The 19,705-nt window shown below is 35.7% G+C and overlaps 1 protein-coding gene across 1 annotated transcript; it reads left to right on the top strand.

The window, feature by feature from the left end:
- Positions 1 to 801: 801 nt before the first annotated feature.
- Positions 802 to 12,626, top strand: LOC134744473 (sulfotransferase 1C4-like). The gene is made up of 7 exons (XM_063678292.1): positions 802 to 922; positions 5,833 to 5,967; positions 8,953 to 9,052; positions 9,901 to 10,223; positions 10,767 to 10,861; positions 11,753 to 11,918; positions 12,366 to 12,626. The coding sequence occupies exons 1-7, from the start codon at positions 841 to 843 to the stop codon at positions 12,500 to 12,502; spliced, it is 1,038 nt and encodes a 345-aa protein (XP_063534362.1). The 5' UTR covers positions 802 to 840; the 3' UTR covers positions 12,503 to 12,626.
- The last annotated feature ends 7,079 nt before the right edge of the window (positions 12,627 to 19,705 follow it).

Here is a 19,705-nt window from a genome sequence, read left to right as displayed (position 1 = left end):
CGTACTATTAAGGAAGACTCACGTTAGACCGGGCCGTGTCCGGGCCGGAGCTTCCGGCGCTTCGTTTTCTATGGAAAGCATCACGTGATCACCTGTCATGTCATAGAAAAGTAAGCGCCGGAAGCTCCGGCCCGGACACGGCCCGGTCTAACGTGAGTTTTCCTTTATAGTACTCTCCCTCCTAATTAACTCTGCTAAAACCAAAAGCGACCGGTCTGGCCGGAGTCGGTAGTGACCCCTGCCTGTGAAGCCGATCGTCCTGTGTTCGAATCCCGGTAAGGGCATTTATTTGTGTGATGACCAGATATACACTCTTGATTTATAAATCTTAGTGGGAATTGTCTGGATGTATGTTGCACCTATTAATGTAAAAACCATTCTCTTCGATTTATATTATCTTCCTATGCCTGTTTTTTCCCTAATAAAGAAACAATAAAAATAAAATAAAATAAGATGAGCACAGATATTTGTTCCTGAGTCATGGGTGTTTTCTATGTATTTAAGTATTTATATATCATTCACAAGCCTCCTTGGGCTTACCGTGGGACTTAGTCAATCTGTGTAAGAATGTCCTATAATATTTATTTATTTATTTAAAAGCCTAATCAAAAGATCCTTGATATCCAAAATTTCAGCCTTCATACGAGAGTGATTCATACCTAACTCCAAATCGATAGGTGCACATGATTCATTCTCGCCCTTATCTCTGATGTAGACGAATCGATCCCCGATGATTAGATTATTTCATATGAAATAGACATGTTTTACTATCGTTTAAACAGTTGACAGGGTTAAGTGTATAGAAATTGACGTTCTGTTTTTAAATAATTAAACACCGAAATGGCGCCTTGGTTGGAATTACCGTTTGAAATAAACGACGTTTCGCCGGAGGAAAATAAACTTATAACAAATTGTCTTTTAGGTAAGTTTTTTGGTGATAACACTATGTGTATGTGTGTGTATGGAGGTAGTAAAGGCAATGACTGAAAGATGTTACCTATATAATTTTAGGATTTTATTTCACTTTCGTGCGAAGAAAGATTAGTCAAGCTGGGCCTGACAACACTGAAAAAAAGGCGTGAACGCCAACTTGATCGAGAGGTTCAAAATCATTCACGGATATTACGACTGTCCAGAACTAAGCGATCTGTTCACTCTAAACTCAAACACGCGCACAAGAGGACACAACCTTAAACTAATAACAACAAAGCATAAAACAAATATCGGCAAAAACTTTATTGCAAACCGAATAGTAAAGACTTGGAACAAATTACCCTCTGAAGTTGTAAACTAAAAGTGTCAATCAATTTAAAAATAGACTAGACAAACTATCTAAACTGTGAAGTCGTGCTAAGTGAACTATGATTTAGACGTACCAGCATCAGCTGACTAGGATCTAAAACGAAATAATAATAATAATGAACTATGTAAATAATACATCGTATTACAGGACAGTAGGAAAAAATGCTGCCGAAAATGTACCTAGTTACGAAGATTATTCAAGGAAAAAAATACGGTCGAATTGATAACCTCCTTTTTTTGAAGACGGTTAATAATAAGAATAATAGGGTAAAATATTATTTTAAATTTAAACATGCATTACCAATTAATTGTTTTCTAATCTAATTCATTTATATTTCTGGAAATCTATCATGAAAAAAAAAAACTACAAAATCTATTGGCTTATATAAGAGGTATACTTATTGAGCTATTAAGAACATTTTTTTAAATATTTTGTGTGCAACATTGCTTGTGCTGTACTTATTTTTGCAATCACGCAACTTTACCTTTATGTACTATATTCTGATTGAAACGTTCCTTATGAACATGGAGCATAAGGTCCCTTCTCTAATGTAAAATTTCCTTATGCACATAAAGCAGAAGAAGCAGGACCCTTCTCTGATGGAAAGCCAGATATAACTGACGAATAAATCCTGGCCTAGTGACTAAGCCGTAAAGACAGCTGACAAGCCCGCCGTACGGATACGTCAAAGATAACTGTTTACGATTATTTTAACCTTCTCCGTTATCAGATGTAACTATCGATAACGTACCACTGTAGTTACTACCTAACACTACTAAAGTCGTAGATCGTGTATACTAAAACAATACTAAAAACAACAATAAAAAATGACGAGGCCTGTTGCGGATAATTCAAAATAAAATAAAATATAACTAAAACGGTACGAAAATCCGTGACCTTCCGCTGTCGCACAATGGTTTTGTTCGACAGCATGAATTCTGTACGAATTAGGCACATTAGGCATTGTACATATATACAGATGTCAATCATAGTTGATTTTTTCACTGTGATTGACATCTATATAATATAATTTATAGATTGTGATGTATCCCACAATAAAAAAGGAAAAACTCAATGTATTTATTAAAATTTGTACTGATATATTAACAATGCATTAGGTACTATAATTTATTTAATCTTTATGACACAGAAATAAAATACAAATGGGAACTGGATGTATTAAGGTATTCTCTACCAGTCAATCATCATAATCATAATCGTTTATTGCAACCAGCATGGTATTATTACAAGGTGTCAAACAGATAAAGGTTGTTGGTGCGGGAAAAGACGAGTGTAAAGCAAGAAAAAAAACAACAACAAGCTTCATACATTTCTACATAACATATATAATAATAAATATTCTAAGCCTAAACTAATTATTTTAACTAGTCTAAATTTGAAGTTTATAAGGCAATATACACTAAACAGCAATGAAAACGGGTTACATTGTGTGGAAGTTTTTATAGAGAAAGAAAATCAGTTGCTTACTAGAGGTTATTATCTTATTCAAAACATTTGATTTGTGATGTATATTTATGCATAGCTATAGAAGTTCACTTGTCTGAAAGGCAGTTAATTCTTCAGTCAGGTATTCTGTCGGTTTCATCAAATATGTAATTGAGTAGGTAAATAAATAAATAATTAAATTGAACAAATAAGTCAGATTGTGATCTATTAAACTTTTACTAATATAAAGCATTAATTTTCCTATTAAGTAACAACTTAAAAAGAGCAAGATCTTTATAAACAGATTCAAATACGTTGCTTCTATCAAACGTGCCTTCGCGACATACAATACAATATAAAATATTATTGCACGATCGTTATAGTGATACGTAGTATTTTTTATTAGATTGTATTTAGATACATTTTGCATTTTGATTGCATTATATACGATTATTTTAGCAATGATTTTCTTATATTAATGTTTTACTTGTAATTAAATTAATTATTTAAATTACAACACTGTCTGATATGATTAAAAATGCATTTCCGTTGGCATTAAGTTAAATGGTTCGATAACGATTATTGTACGTTTGTCATTGGTCATTGCTCGAGTAACGTTTTAATGGTCGTTTCCTATTGGTTCATGGATTGAGTGGCGCCATTTTGCGTGCAGTTGTTTTTAGTTTTCGTTCGTTCGGATTCATTCCGTTATGAGCACTCGAGCTGTGAACACCGTAAAATAAATTGTATTGGTGAAGGTTGATGGTTATTGTGGAAATTGGAATTAATGCAGAGTTAAACGTACCTATACGAGTGTATGATTGGCTTTCCCTGATCCCGGAAGGTTATAAGAAGGATTTAACATGTAACACATGATTACGATATTATATAGATAACATAATTCGTATTAATATGATAATGATTAGTTATTTGATAATTCCGACATTTTTGTAGGTGCATAAGCACTTATTGTCCGTAATCTGTACCTCCAGTGTGTAAAGATTATAATAATATCTGCCTAATGACCTTTACTCGTAGATATACTCGTTGGCCGTAAATAAATAAATTTATAATAACTTTTGAAACGGCCCTTGAGGCCCTCTGTTTTTTTGGAATTTTGAGAAAATGATTATACTCGTAACTGCAATCTACCACTCGTATTCTTTCCACTTAAAATATAAGTTAAAAATGTAACCTTTGTCACCTGGCTCATAAATATTCATCAAAATCTGGGCAGTAGTTTCGTCCCTGCTGTGAATCTTGTTTACATAATAAGAATATTGCTGTAGTACTTTTTTTTGCTTTTGCCATAGCCGTTCGACAATCAAGGATTTTTTTCACAAGCCTTATTTTTCCTCCTGAGGCGATATAAATATGTGTACTAAATGTAGTACATGTACAAAATATTTGTTTTGAATAGAAGTTATCAAATTCCAAAAACTAATTGATTAATTTTGGATTTCATTATCATAAACAACAAAAATAAAATAAAATACAAATTAACTAAAATTAAAAATAATCAAAAACAATAGTCAAAATAATTAATCATAATAATTTAAAAACGCTAATAATAAAATGAAAATACCTTCAAAAATTACATATTAAAATTCGCCTAATTGAGTGCCCGAGTATGGGACAGTCCATTCGGTCGGCAATATTCGCCAGGATGCTGTTAGGACTGCCACGGACGCGCTGCAACATTAGGTTAACGGATAGTATTTACTATCATTAATGGATGATAGTGTTTACTATCATTATTTGCTGATAGTGTTTACTATCATTATTTGATGATAGTGTTTACTATAATTATTTTGAACATAATCTGTTTCGCCGTTTTTATATCTGTTTCGTCATTGTCATACACGTCAATGTAAAACAGCAACTGTTTATTAGACATGAATGCGCGGGTACCATAATATGGTGTATATTATACAAATATTAACTTTATACCCACACCAGTCATGTCCGTCTGACTTTCCGTAGGCCAGTATGTCATAACCATTTATTTAAAAAACTATATAATAGAATAGAAAAAGATTATTTTGACATAAAAACATTATACATTACAATCCACAAAGCAATTAATCACAAGTACACCAAATAGTATGCCGCTCAGCATGACATCATCAAATCTACATTAAACTTTAATGCCTGAAATATGGGTAAATGCCTGAAATAAAAACTTTTTTTTTTTTACTAAGAGCTTTTTCCCACTGACGTCCAGTTTTTTGCGGGTACGGTTTTCTGCAGAATCCCGTTTTAGTAGTATAAGTGCTAATATAGTAACGTTCACACGAGCATCCTGTTTGCGGGATACTGCACGCATACTACAGAAAACGGGATCCTGCAGAAAACCGTACCCGCAAAAAACTGGACGTCAGGGAAAGAGCTCTGAAACAGAAACAAAATAGAGAGTACTCTATAAGGTATATTTGAATGGAATTTGGAATATTTAAAGACGTATTTTGTGAGCCGCTACTTCTATGGTTACGTCATTATGATACCGATTAGGTTCTTGAATGATAAAACAAAAAGTAGGGTAATTAGTTTTTCAGTGCAAGTGTCATGATAAAATTTGATATTAAATCACATATTACCTTGAATCATATAAGTATATCTATATCAATAAAGAATAATATAACAGACAGATACGCACAAATCATTAATTACGTAATCAAATCTACATTTAAAAAAATCTGACGTAGTGAATGTTTTTTACAATAGAGTAACTTATACTAGAGCGGTACTGTCATAGTAAATTTTGTAACCCCAGTAAATTCACTGTCGACACACTTTAAAACTAAAAATAAATATTTATAAAAATACGATAAACTGTATTTAAATATGGATAAATGATTTTTCTTATTAGCATTAATTATTTTTATGATTTTGACCCATGTTCTTTCACTGATATGCGTTAAAATTGTTAAATAACAAACGAAACCGTCAACGCCATCTATACGACAGTAAGCCAAAGCTAGTAGCGCCCTCTGAACGAGAATCAAATTTTCTTGATTTTCGAGGCACGCTTTTTCCTTAGACTGTATACATCTATTACGGAGTTATATCTATCTTTGTTACAGGTTACACCAAACCTTTCGTGAAATGCGGGAAGAACGGCTACGTAATGCCTGGGGCGTTCAAAAAGCACGCCGAGACCATATACAACATGGAAGTGAGACCCGACGATGTGTGGGTGGTCACATTCCCTAGATCAGGTAAGGTCTTTTTAGGGTTCCGTACCCAAAGGGTAAAAACGGGACCCTATTACTAAGACTCCACTGTACGTCTGTCCATCTGTCCGTCCGTCTGTCCGTCTGTCTGTCTGTCTGTCACCAGGCTGTATCTCATAAACCGTGATAGCTAGACAGTTGAAATTTTCACAGATGATGTATTTCTGTTGCCGCTATAAGAACAAATACTAAAAAGTACGGAACCCTCGGTGGGCGAGTCCGACTCGCACGTGTCAAGTTTTTTTTTAAATAAAGATGTTGTGGGGACAATCTTACACAGATAAACCTACTCCCAAACGAAGCAAAGCTTAAACTATACTATGGGTACTAGGCGACGATGTTGTACATATACTTATTTAGATAGTAGTGTAGAAGAGGCAAGTGAAGAAGAGAAGCAATTGTAGGAGAGGAGAGCAAAGAGGGATTTAGATGAGGAACTTCGAGTTTTGGAAAATAACACACAAACAGTTGACTTATTCGCACCAGGTTTAATAAAGTACTGACATAAAAACATGAATTACAGACATACGTCAATGGTTTAAAAATAGAGTTCTAGAAAAGGAACTTAAAACTAAACATAGACAATAAATAAGTATCAAAAACTATACAAATACAAACACAACCTCAACAAGTAGTGATAGTAACTTTAGAACAAAATATAGACAAACAAAACACACAAATAATTGCCCTAACGGGGATTCGAACCCGGGACCACCTGCTTCAAATAATTGTTTTGAACGGTTTTGTAATGGTTTTGATACCACCTTGACTATCATGTTGGTGATTGACACGCATCTCACGCAAGAATTTCACTTCATTTCGCATGCACCAATCAGCGCGAGCGATCTTTAAGGTCGTATAAAATCGAAACCGTAACAAGTTAAATCTGTCTCGAGCTCCTAATATCTTGGTACAAACACGTCTAATATTACTTAGTGGAAGTAAGTTGATTTGTATAATATTTATTATAGATGCCTATTATATAGGTCTAAAAAATATTGTGGCTTCTCCTTAATGAAAAACAAGGAGTCACTATGATTCATTGCATGGTCTTTTGCCCACTGTTAAGAGTCCCCGGCAAGCTCGGCCAAATTTCACCCTCCCATACAAACGGGACCCCCCCGGGTATGTCCTTAAACTATGTCCAAAAGAGAGGTATGGGCACTGCGAATGACATCTCGCTTTGTGTGGTAGGGCACAGGACAGCGGATGTCATTCCAGATCTAGAGCAGAGCCCAACTGGGGAAGTACCTCCACCTTACAGAAAACCGCAGCCAAATAACACTAGACCCTACTCATAGTGTTGTGTTCCTGCCGGTGAGTAAGGTTGCCAGAGCTCAACGAGGGAGAGGAGTGTTAGGGTCGGCAACGCGCATGTAACTCCTCTGGAGTTGCAGGCGTACATAGGCTACGGAGACTGCTTAACATCAGGCGGGCCGTATGCTTGTTTGCCACCGACGTAGTATAAACGGAGTTTCTTTCTCATTTTAAAACTACTTGTTGGATTGTAATGAAACTTTGCACATACAACGACATGAGGTATATCTACGTCTGTAATTAGTTTATATAGCTCTAGTTTATAAAACAAACTAAATAGGGCAAAAACAATTTTTGTATGAAATACTTAAATCCGCTGTATTTATTAACTATGGTATCTGAAGCTACATAAACTAAATTACAGACATATATATACCTTATCCTATTATAAGTACGTTTGTATGGAGAACCGAGCTTGCCGGGGACCCTTAAGGAGAACGTCAATCAATCTAATATCGCAGGTTGATAACACTCCGCTCAAATTTGATAAAGCTTCCACTATCTAAATTGTCAAACTACGAGATAATATATATATTGCTATTGTGCTAAAACACTTCACAAAATGCCGACTAAGTAACATGTTGGCGTAATGAAATAGAAAACAATATTTTTACACGTGCAATATTGCGACTAAATTAATTAAGTATATAAAAAGGTCTTAATTAATTAAGTATATATTAAGTATTAACGCATGTCGTGTTTACCTATAATTGGATAGACACAGTATATATATAGCTATTGTGCTAAAACACCACAAAATGCCGACTAAGTAACATATTGGCGTAATGAAATAGAAAACAATATTTTTACACGTGCAATATTGCGACTAAATTAATTAAGTATATAAAAAGGTCTTAATTAATTAATTATTAACGCATGTCGTGTTTACCTATAATTGGATAGACACTAATTCATGTTCTTTTGGCTTTTATCTGTATTTTCTGTAGTGTTGTATCTGTTGGTAAACCTTAAATAAATAAATTTAGCAAAACTAATAATTTATAAGACAAAAAATGTCACAATCTAGACGATCGCACGCGGCAATCAGTCTATTGATCTAATAACCGATTTAAGGATGACTTACCGAGTCCGGTCCGAGGCGTCCTACACCTCGTTTTCTATGATGGGTGATTCTCTATAGCCATATCGTGTCTGGAGGAGCCCAAACTTGGTATGTTTCAAAAATTATTTTTGTTTTAATTAAAAAAAAAATGCCCGAAATGTAATGATGTGATATATTTTTAGAATTGCCTCAAAAAGCCCTTACGTATATTTCGTACCACATACCAGGTTTTGGAAAAAAAAATTTTTTTTTTCCATACAAAAAAATAAATGTTTTACCACCCCCTCGCAGCGAAATTTTTTTAGGAACTGCGGGTCAAAAATTTTGTTTTGGGCTCTAGTATGCGTGTGCCAAACGGCTAACCTGTACATCGATTAGCGGTATTTTTATACGAACGGATTAGACTATTAATAGGGTGACAGTTCAGTATAGTATGAAAAAATTAGTTCCAGTGAAATTCCGCAACATGGCGCGTGATCATATATTCCTGGTCAGGTATCGGACGCCTCGGACCGGACTCAGACCGTTCTAGTGTGAGTCATCCTTTAACGTGAAAAGCAGACTATAACCTTTCATATTTTATTTTACAGGAACAACGTGGACTCAAGAAATGGTCTGGCTCCTTAAAAACGACCTAGACTACAATAGGTCCAAAGAAATTCCCCTGCATGAGAGATTTCCTATGTTAGAGTAAGTTTGTTTCATAATCTGTAAAATGCAACACATCGGCTACGAAAAAAAATCTACATATCATAAACCCTATAAGATACGTGAAAAACGGCAAATGGCGGCCAGCATAAAGATAATATTTTTGTTATAACCTTATCTATGAAAATGTTGGATAACAATAACGTCCATTATGTAGCAGTCACATAAACTACTATTTCAACACACTTGCTCAAAACGACGTTTTTATTCCACCGATTTTTGGCTCATAATCCTAGATATGAAATACGCGTGCTCTTTCAGTGTATTATTCCACTCGTGCTTTTTCATTATATTATCCGACTGAGTTAAGAAGGTAACTGATTGCTAATAATATGCATGGAAAGGGAGCCTTCTTTAATTGGTCGGACTGGCGGGCACGGGCGCGCCCGACCGCCTGCGCGGCGCACGGCCCAGCCGGCCCGCCCGCCGCGCCGCCCGCGGCCGGGGCGAGGGGCGGCCGGCAGTATGACAGATGCAACACACAATACTAACTGTTTTAACTATTAAAATTTGATTAATATGAGTTTCTTTTTTTCTCGCAAGTGTGTTGAAAAACGTCGTATGAAACGCGTGTGCATTGGTCATTACACACATCGGCTTTCTTATTGCGCGCTCGCTTACAGCTCGCGCGCACAATATCGCCTCGTGTGTAATGACCAACTTAGCACACTTGTATCATAATGTACTATTACTAGTCAAATTTGACGTGTCCAACACTTTTTTTATCGCAACCAAAGCATAAGTGACCCGCGTATTTGTTTTAGCTGAAACGTGGAAGCGTGAATATAACTTATATTATCGTCCTTGTAAAATACAATTCTTGTTTACAGATTGACATCAAAGATACCTGAATTGGCTTATAACTTCATCAAAGTAAACTTCATGAACATAGGACATTTTCAAGGATTGGATAAAGCGGCCAAAACGCCCAGCTGGGAGCTTTTAAGAGACGCTCCATCCCCTCGTTTCATCAAAACACATTTACCACTGTCTCTTCTACCTCCCAAGCTTCTAAAGACGGCCAAGGTAATCTACGTGGCTAGAGACCCTCGAGATGTTGCGGTGTCATACTATTACTTACATAAATTAACGATGAAGAGCATGATAAGGACTTCGTTCCGGACTTTTTGGGAGACGTATAAAAGGGATTTATGTAAGTTAATTTAACCTTATAATTTGAATTGAATTTGGAACTTTATATTATTCAATTAAAGTAAAAAAATAAATTGGCCTTATTCGTATCTCAGGCTTATTTCTATTGAAGTATTTAATTGGACTACCTTGAATAAAACCCCTTATTATTTTTGTCAGTTTCTATACAGTGTCCTCTGACCCCGAAATCGCAAAAAAAATGGCTTTTTTCATACATTTTGGCTAATCACATGTCGACATTTTCTATGGATGTCAAATTTTTTTTCGCGATTTTGGGGTTGGTCCCATAATAAAAGTAGCTCAGTTTAGTGAGTAGAATCGAGCCCTGAATTTAAAGCCCCATGGTCAGAGACACCCTGTATACTTGTTAATTGCTTCAATAATACAAGTTTCTATTAATACTTACTTTTTAAATTAATTTTTAACAAGCAGAAATGTCTGCGATCGATGCTATTAAGCTGTCCAGAGGCCGTGAGTTCAAGTCTCACCCAAGGCAGTAATTTTTCCACTTTTAAATTTACTTACTTTTTGTTGTTTGTTTTAGTGCCATGGACACCAATTGTAGCGCACACAAATGAAGCCTGGATGAAAAGACATGAACCGAATCTCCATTTTGTATTTTATGAAGATATGATTAAGGTTTGCATCCGCTTTATTATTTATTGTAAAATTTGCCCAACCAAGGTTAGGATACCTACATAATATTATCATTAGGGGGTTCCTTTGATCAGTGTTTGGTTTTTTTCTTAGTTCTACATTACACTTTTGTGAAAAAATACCATTGTGGTCTTCATGAACAGTCCCAATTCCATGAACTCTTACCTTATTTCACATTTTAAAGCAAATGCTTGATATATCGATAGTCATGCCTACAAGAATTAAGATGGAACATTTATTCTTCATGGATTCCTTTATCTCGATTTAAATATTTTATAGCTATTATATTAAGGCACAATGGCCTGTAAAAAGGTCTCCCATTCCATTCTATTTTGAATTTTTATTTTGACAAAACAAAATTGCACTTGTCTTGGCAACCAGCGTGGGAGGCTAGACAATATAAAGGTTTTAATTCGTATGCATGATGAATAAGGAATCTCTTCATATTCCAATTTTGTCAGTAAATACATTTGTGATAGAACATAAGCTATATATTTAGGTAGATCAGTACGGTTTCACTCACTATTGTTTTTAATCGCTTTTGGCGACATGTTTCGGATTTGTCGGGAATCCTTCCTCAGGCACGAGTGTCCGCGGCAATTCTACTCCGTGCACTACCCGCGCCGCCCGCCTCGTCGCTCTTTGCGCGCGCGCGCTGATGGGGCAGGGGCGGGGACAACCGCCGCTGACACTCGTGCCTGAGGAAGGATTCCCAACGAATCCGAAACATGTCGCCAAAAGCGATTAAAAACAATAGTGAGTGAAACAGTACTGATCTAAATATTTTGAAATATGTCTCAAGATAGTTTAATTTCGAACATAAGTTCTACTCGTTTTCGGCTCTAGTATTAAAATGTTAAAATATTCTTCCAGGATCTGAAAAAAGAAGTACATAGGATAAGCAAGTTCCTGGGAACAACCCAATACTCGGATAAGGAGCTCGAGCACCTCAGCAGTTACCTCAGCTTTGACAGCCTCAAGAAGAACAAGGCAGTCAACAACACTGTCAATGGAAATGGAATACAGTTTATAAGAAAAGGTATTTTTTATATTAAACATAAAATATAACGAAATAGCATCCGATCAAGCTAAGTTTGCATCAATTTGGCATTTCCTGCCACCACAGACCAGCAAATTAAAACAGCATGTTGTTAAAGTTAAATTGCACTGACAAGGTATAAAAACCGGCTAAGTGCGAGTCGGACTGGCGCACCGAGGGTTCCGTACTTTTTAGTATTTGTTGTTATAGCGGCAACAGAAATACATCATCTGAAAATTTCAACTTTCTAGCTATCACGGTTCCTGAGATACAGCCTGGTGACAGACAGACGGATAGACGGACAGACGGACAGACGGACAGCGGAGTCTTAGTAATAGGGTCCCGTTTTTACCCTTTGGGTACGGAACCCTAAAAACCAGATTCTACATTCAATTTCATAGGTTGGTTAATAGCAAAACCAATTTATTTGTTTTTTTTTTCTTGCAGGAGAAGCGGGTGGCTGGAGATCGCACTTTAATGCCAAGATGGAAGTAGAAGCCGAAGAATTCATGTCATCCAGGCTGCAGGGTTTAGATCTCAAATACCCCTCTTTTAGCCCAAACAAGGAATGTTCTTACTTATGAACATTCGTGTGAGTGTAGAATATTTTCTATTAGGAATGTGACTCTCTGCTGCCGTTGGTTGTTTGGATGCACTCGAAGGTCATCTCTGATCGAAGCGTCTATAGAAATCAATTCTTAGTGGCTTTTTAATGCATTTTACAGTAGGACGATTAAACACCTGATGTGATATTCGTCTTAAAGAATAAGTGAGTGCAACTCATAGTTGCATATGGATGTATTTGATAACCTGGCAGTCACTTACCCCACCTGGTGGTAAAAGTTGTTAGTGAAACTCCGAATCAAATGGAAATATATAGGTACTTGCATCGAGAGCTGGTACTTTTCGATGAAAGAAGGCTGGCCCAAAAGAGGATCCGCCTGAGGACAATTTTATTGTAAGTTCAGTGTGCGGTGGCTTTACTGACTACTTAGCAATGTTACATTTAATATTATGCCAAACAATGCTTTTATGTTAGACGCAATAAGGACAAAATAAAGAAAATAAAATAACTACGTAATAGTTACTTTTAAAAATGCTATAGGCCACTGATTTAAAAGTCACTTTAATATTTAGCAGCAGCTAAATAGACAGATGATTGGAATTTTAAAATAAGTGATGTTTGCTAACTTACTGATTCAGTAAATTATTGTGTGGTGATTGAAAATCCCATGTAGGTACAACCTACTAGGTTCCTACGTAAATATTAAGGTTAATTAGTATATGTACCTATTTATTGTTTTCGTCGTTATTGTCTCTCTATTTCTAAGTATGTCACCTTGCTCATGTGTAAATAAAATAAGATATCACGTTGTGCTCAACGGATTTAAATCCAAATATCATGTGTATTTCTTAAATAAACACATTGTTATTAACTGTTTTTTTTGTTGGCATATACAAAAGGATATTTGGTGGAAACATTTAAATTCGAGGAATAACAATACGGTCCTACTCTTCAGAAACCCATATACGCTCACACCTAAAGTAGTTAATCTTATATCACGTTGAATTCTTACAAATAAAGAAAAATTGGAAATATTTAAAATGAGTTTTTTCATCATTTTTTTCGTTTCTACTTAATGAAAAATTATTACACTAAGTTATCTTGTGTCACAGTTTACACAAAACAAATCTTAACTGTTATCTACATGATTCAGTTAAACTTGTCTATGGGTAAGTACTAGGCGACGATGTGGGTTTTTTTAATTCAGTAACAAGAGTTAGCGATTAAATAGATAAATACATTCATGTATCTATGAAAAAAGACATCCATGACACAGCAACGAGTATTTAACTCGGAACTTCCAACTTCGTAAGGAAGTACCGTAAACTGAAGTTACTTAGAATTGAGGGGAAATATTGATCATCGGTTTTCGAGAAAGTTGATGTTTGAACGCAAGCTTAATGAATTACAATTATTTGAATTTAATGTGTTGTGAGACATACTAACATTAGTAACACATTACACATTTTTATTTTATTAGTTTTCTCGGCGCCACCCAATAACCCCATCTGTATCAAAGAGGTTGGCATGATTTTTGAACTGTTTCTACTGCAATCCAACCAACTATAATCGAATCTAGCTTTCAAACTCCAAAATCGCTGTGAAAGCAGAGCAGTAATAATTAATAATTTCAATATCGCTTTGAGGGATACCGGAAGTTTCTAGCAGCTAACTAGTTTAGTATTAAATACTGGACTAAGCTATAAAGACGAATGAACGCGAAATCCTTATACAGCCTAGATTAATATTATGCTAGATTTTTTAAAAATTTGACATTGAACATTGTATTAGATTCTGGACCAAATTAAGTACTACATATATTGACATTTCTTTTAATTTGTACAATTAACTCAAAAATCATCATCCCGTACTGAATTGCCTATTGTGAAACAATTAAGCATCTAGAATTAGGCCAAGCAATAAGAACGTATAGAGGGAAATGCTAGCAACACAATTTTTGACTTCGTAGCTTTGTTTGGACTAGTTAGGAGGTGAACATATCAAAAGTCCCCGGCCGTAACCTTGGTGCTGGGGGGGAGAGTGGAGTTTGAAGGTTCCATTTTTCGGTTTTTCGTTTATATCTCGGAAACTATGCGTTTAAACGACATGGCCACTTGAAAGAAAAGAAAAGTGATATAATTTGTTACAAGGTTTATTAAGTCGAGTTTTTCGATATCTTGTAAAGTTTTTGAGATATCCGCTCTTGAAGGTTTATTTAGGGCTCTCATTTTTATCTAGATTATCTACATCAATGTAGCTGCTAGGCCGAGTTTGGTATCGTTTTAGTATAAATCGGGGGTGCTGAATTCATTTATAGTATCAATCTTGACACAGATACATACAGAATAAGTCATATTATTTCATAGCTCCGTTTGCCTAACGAGTACATTTTATACTTTTCAACTGATTGGTACCTACATAACAATAAATTTACTACACTACACACACCCACATGGATGAAATATATATGTACTTCCTTTACATCCTTTAATTATCACGTTCAAAGTATCGCGCCCGTAGCAAAACAAAGCTTTTTCGGTGGAAAACACTTTTGTTCACCACGTAATGAGATCCACGCGGTACCTAATTGTTACGTTCATCAAATGATAAACAAATGGAACACATCGCTATACCTTTCAGAATATACCTTTTGGTGGAAATTGGTTTTTCGTGTAACAATAGCGTTCGTCGCCATTTTCTTTTTGCGATATCTTGGATAGATTAGCTGGTGGTCATCTGGTGACTGAAAGGAAGTGAGTTTTTTTTGTATTACGTGAAATGTATACCTTTACATTAAAACCTTGATTGAATAAATTGAGTGAAAATAAACTACGGTCATTTATACCTGTTAAATCAGGTTTTTGGATGACATAATACTTTAGTTGTAATTATATTTTTTCATGATTAAATGGAATAATAAGTTTGCACAATTTTCAGGATTCCTACCCACAAGTTTGAGGTTCCTGCGATAATATATGCCTAATCTTTAAATTAAAGGACAAATTTAAAAATTCACCACTCGGCAGGATTCTAAATTATGACCATGACCGATCCAATCGCTTTTAACTAACTGAGCTACTGAAGCTGGCCAGAAGCGTGCGAATTTTTCTATTCCTTGCTTTTATTTACACTCCTTGCGCATGGCGACATCTACCGTAAGAATGTTCAATCATGAGAATTCACCAGTAACAATGTGCTAACCCATATATACTAAACTATCTATTTTGTAGTATTGATTACAACTACCTATGATCAACGACAGCGACATATTTAATACCTGTATCACAAATTATCACAATAACAAAAATCTAACAAATTTTTATTCTATAAGTACGGATATATCTCTATATATTTTAATTCTGTCTTCCTACTTGCAATTTAAAATATAGGTAGTGAAAAATAAATAAACACGCGAGGAATACTGATGTTCGCAGTTTGTTTGGGATTCCAGTTTCATATTTGCTTTAACGATGTCGCTTAAAATGATGTATCATTTTATTTAAATTTGGACTTTATACGCCGATTTCAGGACGATTTCCTATTTTTACATATAAAACCTAAGTAATATGAGAAATCGTCAGTTATTATAAAATTTAACGACTCGTCCTAACAAGCATCAAGTTTATTCGTTTATTCATAAATTGAGCATTTAAAATGGCCATAAATAAAAAAGTTAGGCCATTAAAAGTATAACGGCGGCGGTTTGAGTCATTTTTTGGCCGGACCAGCGTGCTGAAATATTTATTTGAAAATGCAATTATTCTCTCACAGCCGAAATGGCAATCAACTGGGCAATGTTCTAACATAGGCGCGAAATTGCAGTAAAAAATAAAAAGAAAACTGTGAGCTGTGTGTGTGTGTGTGAGGAAGCTGAAAAGTGTGGGTTCGCTTTTGTTGTGGGTTTGTCCTGCTGGAGAACCTGGACGAAAGGATGTCGATGAAGGAGGTCTTTGTCCAACAGTGGGATACTAAAGACAAACTATTAAGAGGGACAAGGCCAGAAAATTTGAAACGAACAAAAGATACGCGCGACGGAAGGTATGGCCATCATGCGGGTTTTAACGTTTTATCTCAATAAATTTAAAAGTACCTATAGTACCCGTACCTACTTCTGTTTAAAATGTTACCCGTCAAATCTCTCAGCAATGTCAATTGCTATTTTATACTAAAGTGATAATAACCTACTGCTGTGGTATTCAGTTTAACGATATACAATTGAAATTCAATAAAAAATAGACATGTTTCAGTGATATTTTTCTATCAACCCAACTTTAACCTAAGTAGCAAGGTTTTGCTAGAAGCCTAGCTGTCCTTGTAAACAGTGTTGGCCGAACGTTAATTGCAATTAACCATTAAACCAACCAACCAATTAACCACCGTCCGTTACGGTTTACGGTTCAATTTGTACTGGTTAATGGTTAATTGCATTAACGTTTCGACCAACACTGCTTGCAAATATAGTTCTTTCCGTGTGATTTCTTCATGGCATTTTTGATAAACTTGTAACAATTAAGCATAAAAACTCCGTTAATTTCAAAGTTCCATTAACCTTTGTTACCAGGTACTGACTATCCTGAGTTTCTAACATAAATATCATTTTTCTTTCTTTCCCTTACCGGTAACAATAAACTTTTATCGCGAACACACACTAACATGTGATGATACCAAAGTTCTAACAGCACAACTTTCGTAATGATTCAAGTTACTAGAATTATTTTCTTTTCGCATTCCTTGTTCGCTCAATGGCCATCAGTCAACTGGGTCAAAAACGTTCGGGAAAACCGATTGTTCTGTGACATAACGAAAGAACGGTTTGAGTTCATTTTCTAAGACCTTCAATATATGCAAAATAAGGTTTAAACATGCCTATAATTAGGCTATAAATCCGTTTATTTTATGATGTTCACAGGATAGTCGAATAACCTTAACTCATAACTACCGACTCACTAGTTTGGCGCGAGGACCCAAAATGAGACTTGGCCTCCAATAGGGAATATTACGCGAAACTCTGCGTATGGGGCGCCACTAGCACAATCTGAGGGTCTATCGCGAAACAAGAAAATCGAAATTTCGTTATCTAACAAAGAGGCAGATAGCGAAATTTCTGATTCGTGTTTCCCGGTAGGTCCTCTGTAAACAAACCGCCTTGATGCATCAATGTCATATTTTATTATCTCTGAAAACTTGTCAAAAACCTGTTAAAGGTACAGTATGTATAAGTTACTCTATGGTTTACTAAAAAGGCTAGTGCTGCACTCTGGTAGCTGAACATTGCAGTAATATCCCCTATGCAAGAGCATGCCATTTTGCCCGGTCCTGCTCGGATTCACGCCAGTTTTCACTGACGCCGAGCTCCTGGAGATCTACCTCCACTCTAACCACCCTCCGATACTTAGGATGACCTACAGGACGGCGTCCGGTCGGTCGTCCCATGTGCCCTCTTTACAGCACGACCTTTACCCATTCTTTTGATCTTTACCCATTCATTCTGTGATGGCAAGCCAACGGAGACGATGTGCTTTGGTTTGACCCAATATTCGGTTCGGCTATGAGTTCTGCGATTTCGAAATTTTTCCGAATCCAATATTTTTTTAACTCATAATAAAAAAGTTGTAGACCAGCTGACAATTTAAACAAAAAATCAATTTTCTCAAAATGTTACGAAGGCCCAGGTAGTTAAGCCTCAGAATACATACGAGTATCATAAATAAATAAACAAATGATTTATACAGATGCTTTATGACGATTTATGTGTGGTTTGTAAATTGTAATTGTATGTCATTAACCTTAATTAATTATAAGTTTTGTTGTACTTACTAACACTGTATGGATCAAAATGATTTGAAATAAATAATTAAATTGAATTGAATATAGCGTTACTCTCCAAAAAAAATCTAAAGTTGCTTTTACATTACTGTAGACGCGAGGCTGAAGGACCAGCGGTAAGCGCAGTCCGAAGATAATGGGACTATGGTTGTGAATGAATAGATGGACTTATGTGGCCGACCGTACCTGAGGGGCTACCGCGAAAACCGAAATTCGCAAATTGCGGGGATCTTTCTCTTTTACTCCAATGAAGGCGTAATTAGAGTGACAGAGAAAAATGCTCGCAATTTGCGAACTTCGATTTTCGCGGTTATAGCCCTGCTCGGTGTAACTCCGTAGTTTTGCTGCGGCCGCCGTGATAGGTATTATGGTTCATGTCTTCTGTTTTCCTCTCTCCTTCACAGCCATAGTCCCATTATCTTCGGACTGCGGTTACCGCTGGTCCTTCGGCCTCGCGTCTTCATTACTGGTCCTTCGAGCCGGATGAATGTAAATGACAATTAAAAGGGGCGCGAATTACATTATTCCCACAAGCGTTTACACTATATTTACTCCCATGTTTGAACCCATTATCCGACCAGTACCAGCGTTTATATTACAAAACTACCTCGAAAGTCCCGAACCAAGCGGGCCAATACCAAATTTGCTCGCAGTCGAAATTAGGCGGCCCAACTAAACGCATAAATTCATTTAAACTTCACGTGGCCACCACACGAGGGCCTTTAGTTTTAATTAATAGTAGAACATCTGTGTGTTCACAAAGTATATCCTGGAATAGCGATTTGGACTCTTGGGGCTTCAACCGATGATTTGATAACACGTGATATCACCTATTATGTGATACTTGTCATGGAAATGTTCATTTTAAATCCTATTTAGCTTTAAATGATTACAATTTCATACAGCATAAAATGTATGCTTAAGTTATTTAATAACTTTACTATTGTACAGTATCAAAAAACTATTCTTGTAAACAAATTTAGATTAAACTTAAGACAAGTGTTTGTTCTGTAGAAACAAGTATGTATTCACAAAGAACTTATAAAAATTGGAGAGCGCGCTATTCGACATAAAACTGACTTTGGTTTGACGAAAATAACGTATACGTATATATAGTCATACATATTTTATAAAAAAATTCTAACATTACCTACTTAACTTTAACTCTTCAGGTGGTAGAAAACTTTAGAGTAGATAAGTAATAATTAAAGATATTGGTAACTATTTTTGAAATTAATTAATAATAAAAAACAAATTGATGTTTTTTAGTAGTCAGTCACACTAGTAAGTATATGAATTGAAAAAAGATGTCATACCTACACAAAAGAAAAAGTGACCAATGCCTGTACCTGTGGGCTGGGATCGAATCTGCGTCTTCTGTATTCGCGGTAGACGT

The sequence above is a fragment of the Cydia strobilella genome, chromosome 9, assembly GCF_947568885.1.
Source record: "Cydia strobilella chromosome 9, ilCydStro3.1, whole genome shotgun sequence".
Classification (NCBI taxonomy): Eukaryota; Metazoa; Arthropoda; class Insecta; order Lepidoptera; family Tortricidae; genus Cydia; species Cydia strobilella.
The sequence above is the reverse complement of the archived record's forward strand: the minus strand, read 5'-3'. Positions and strand labels throughout refer to the sequence as shown.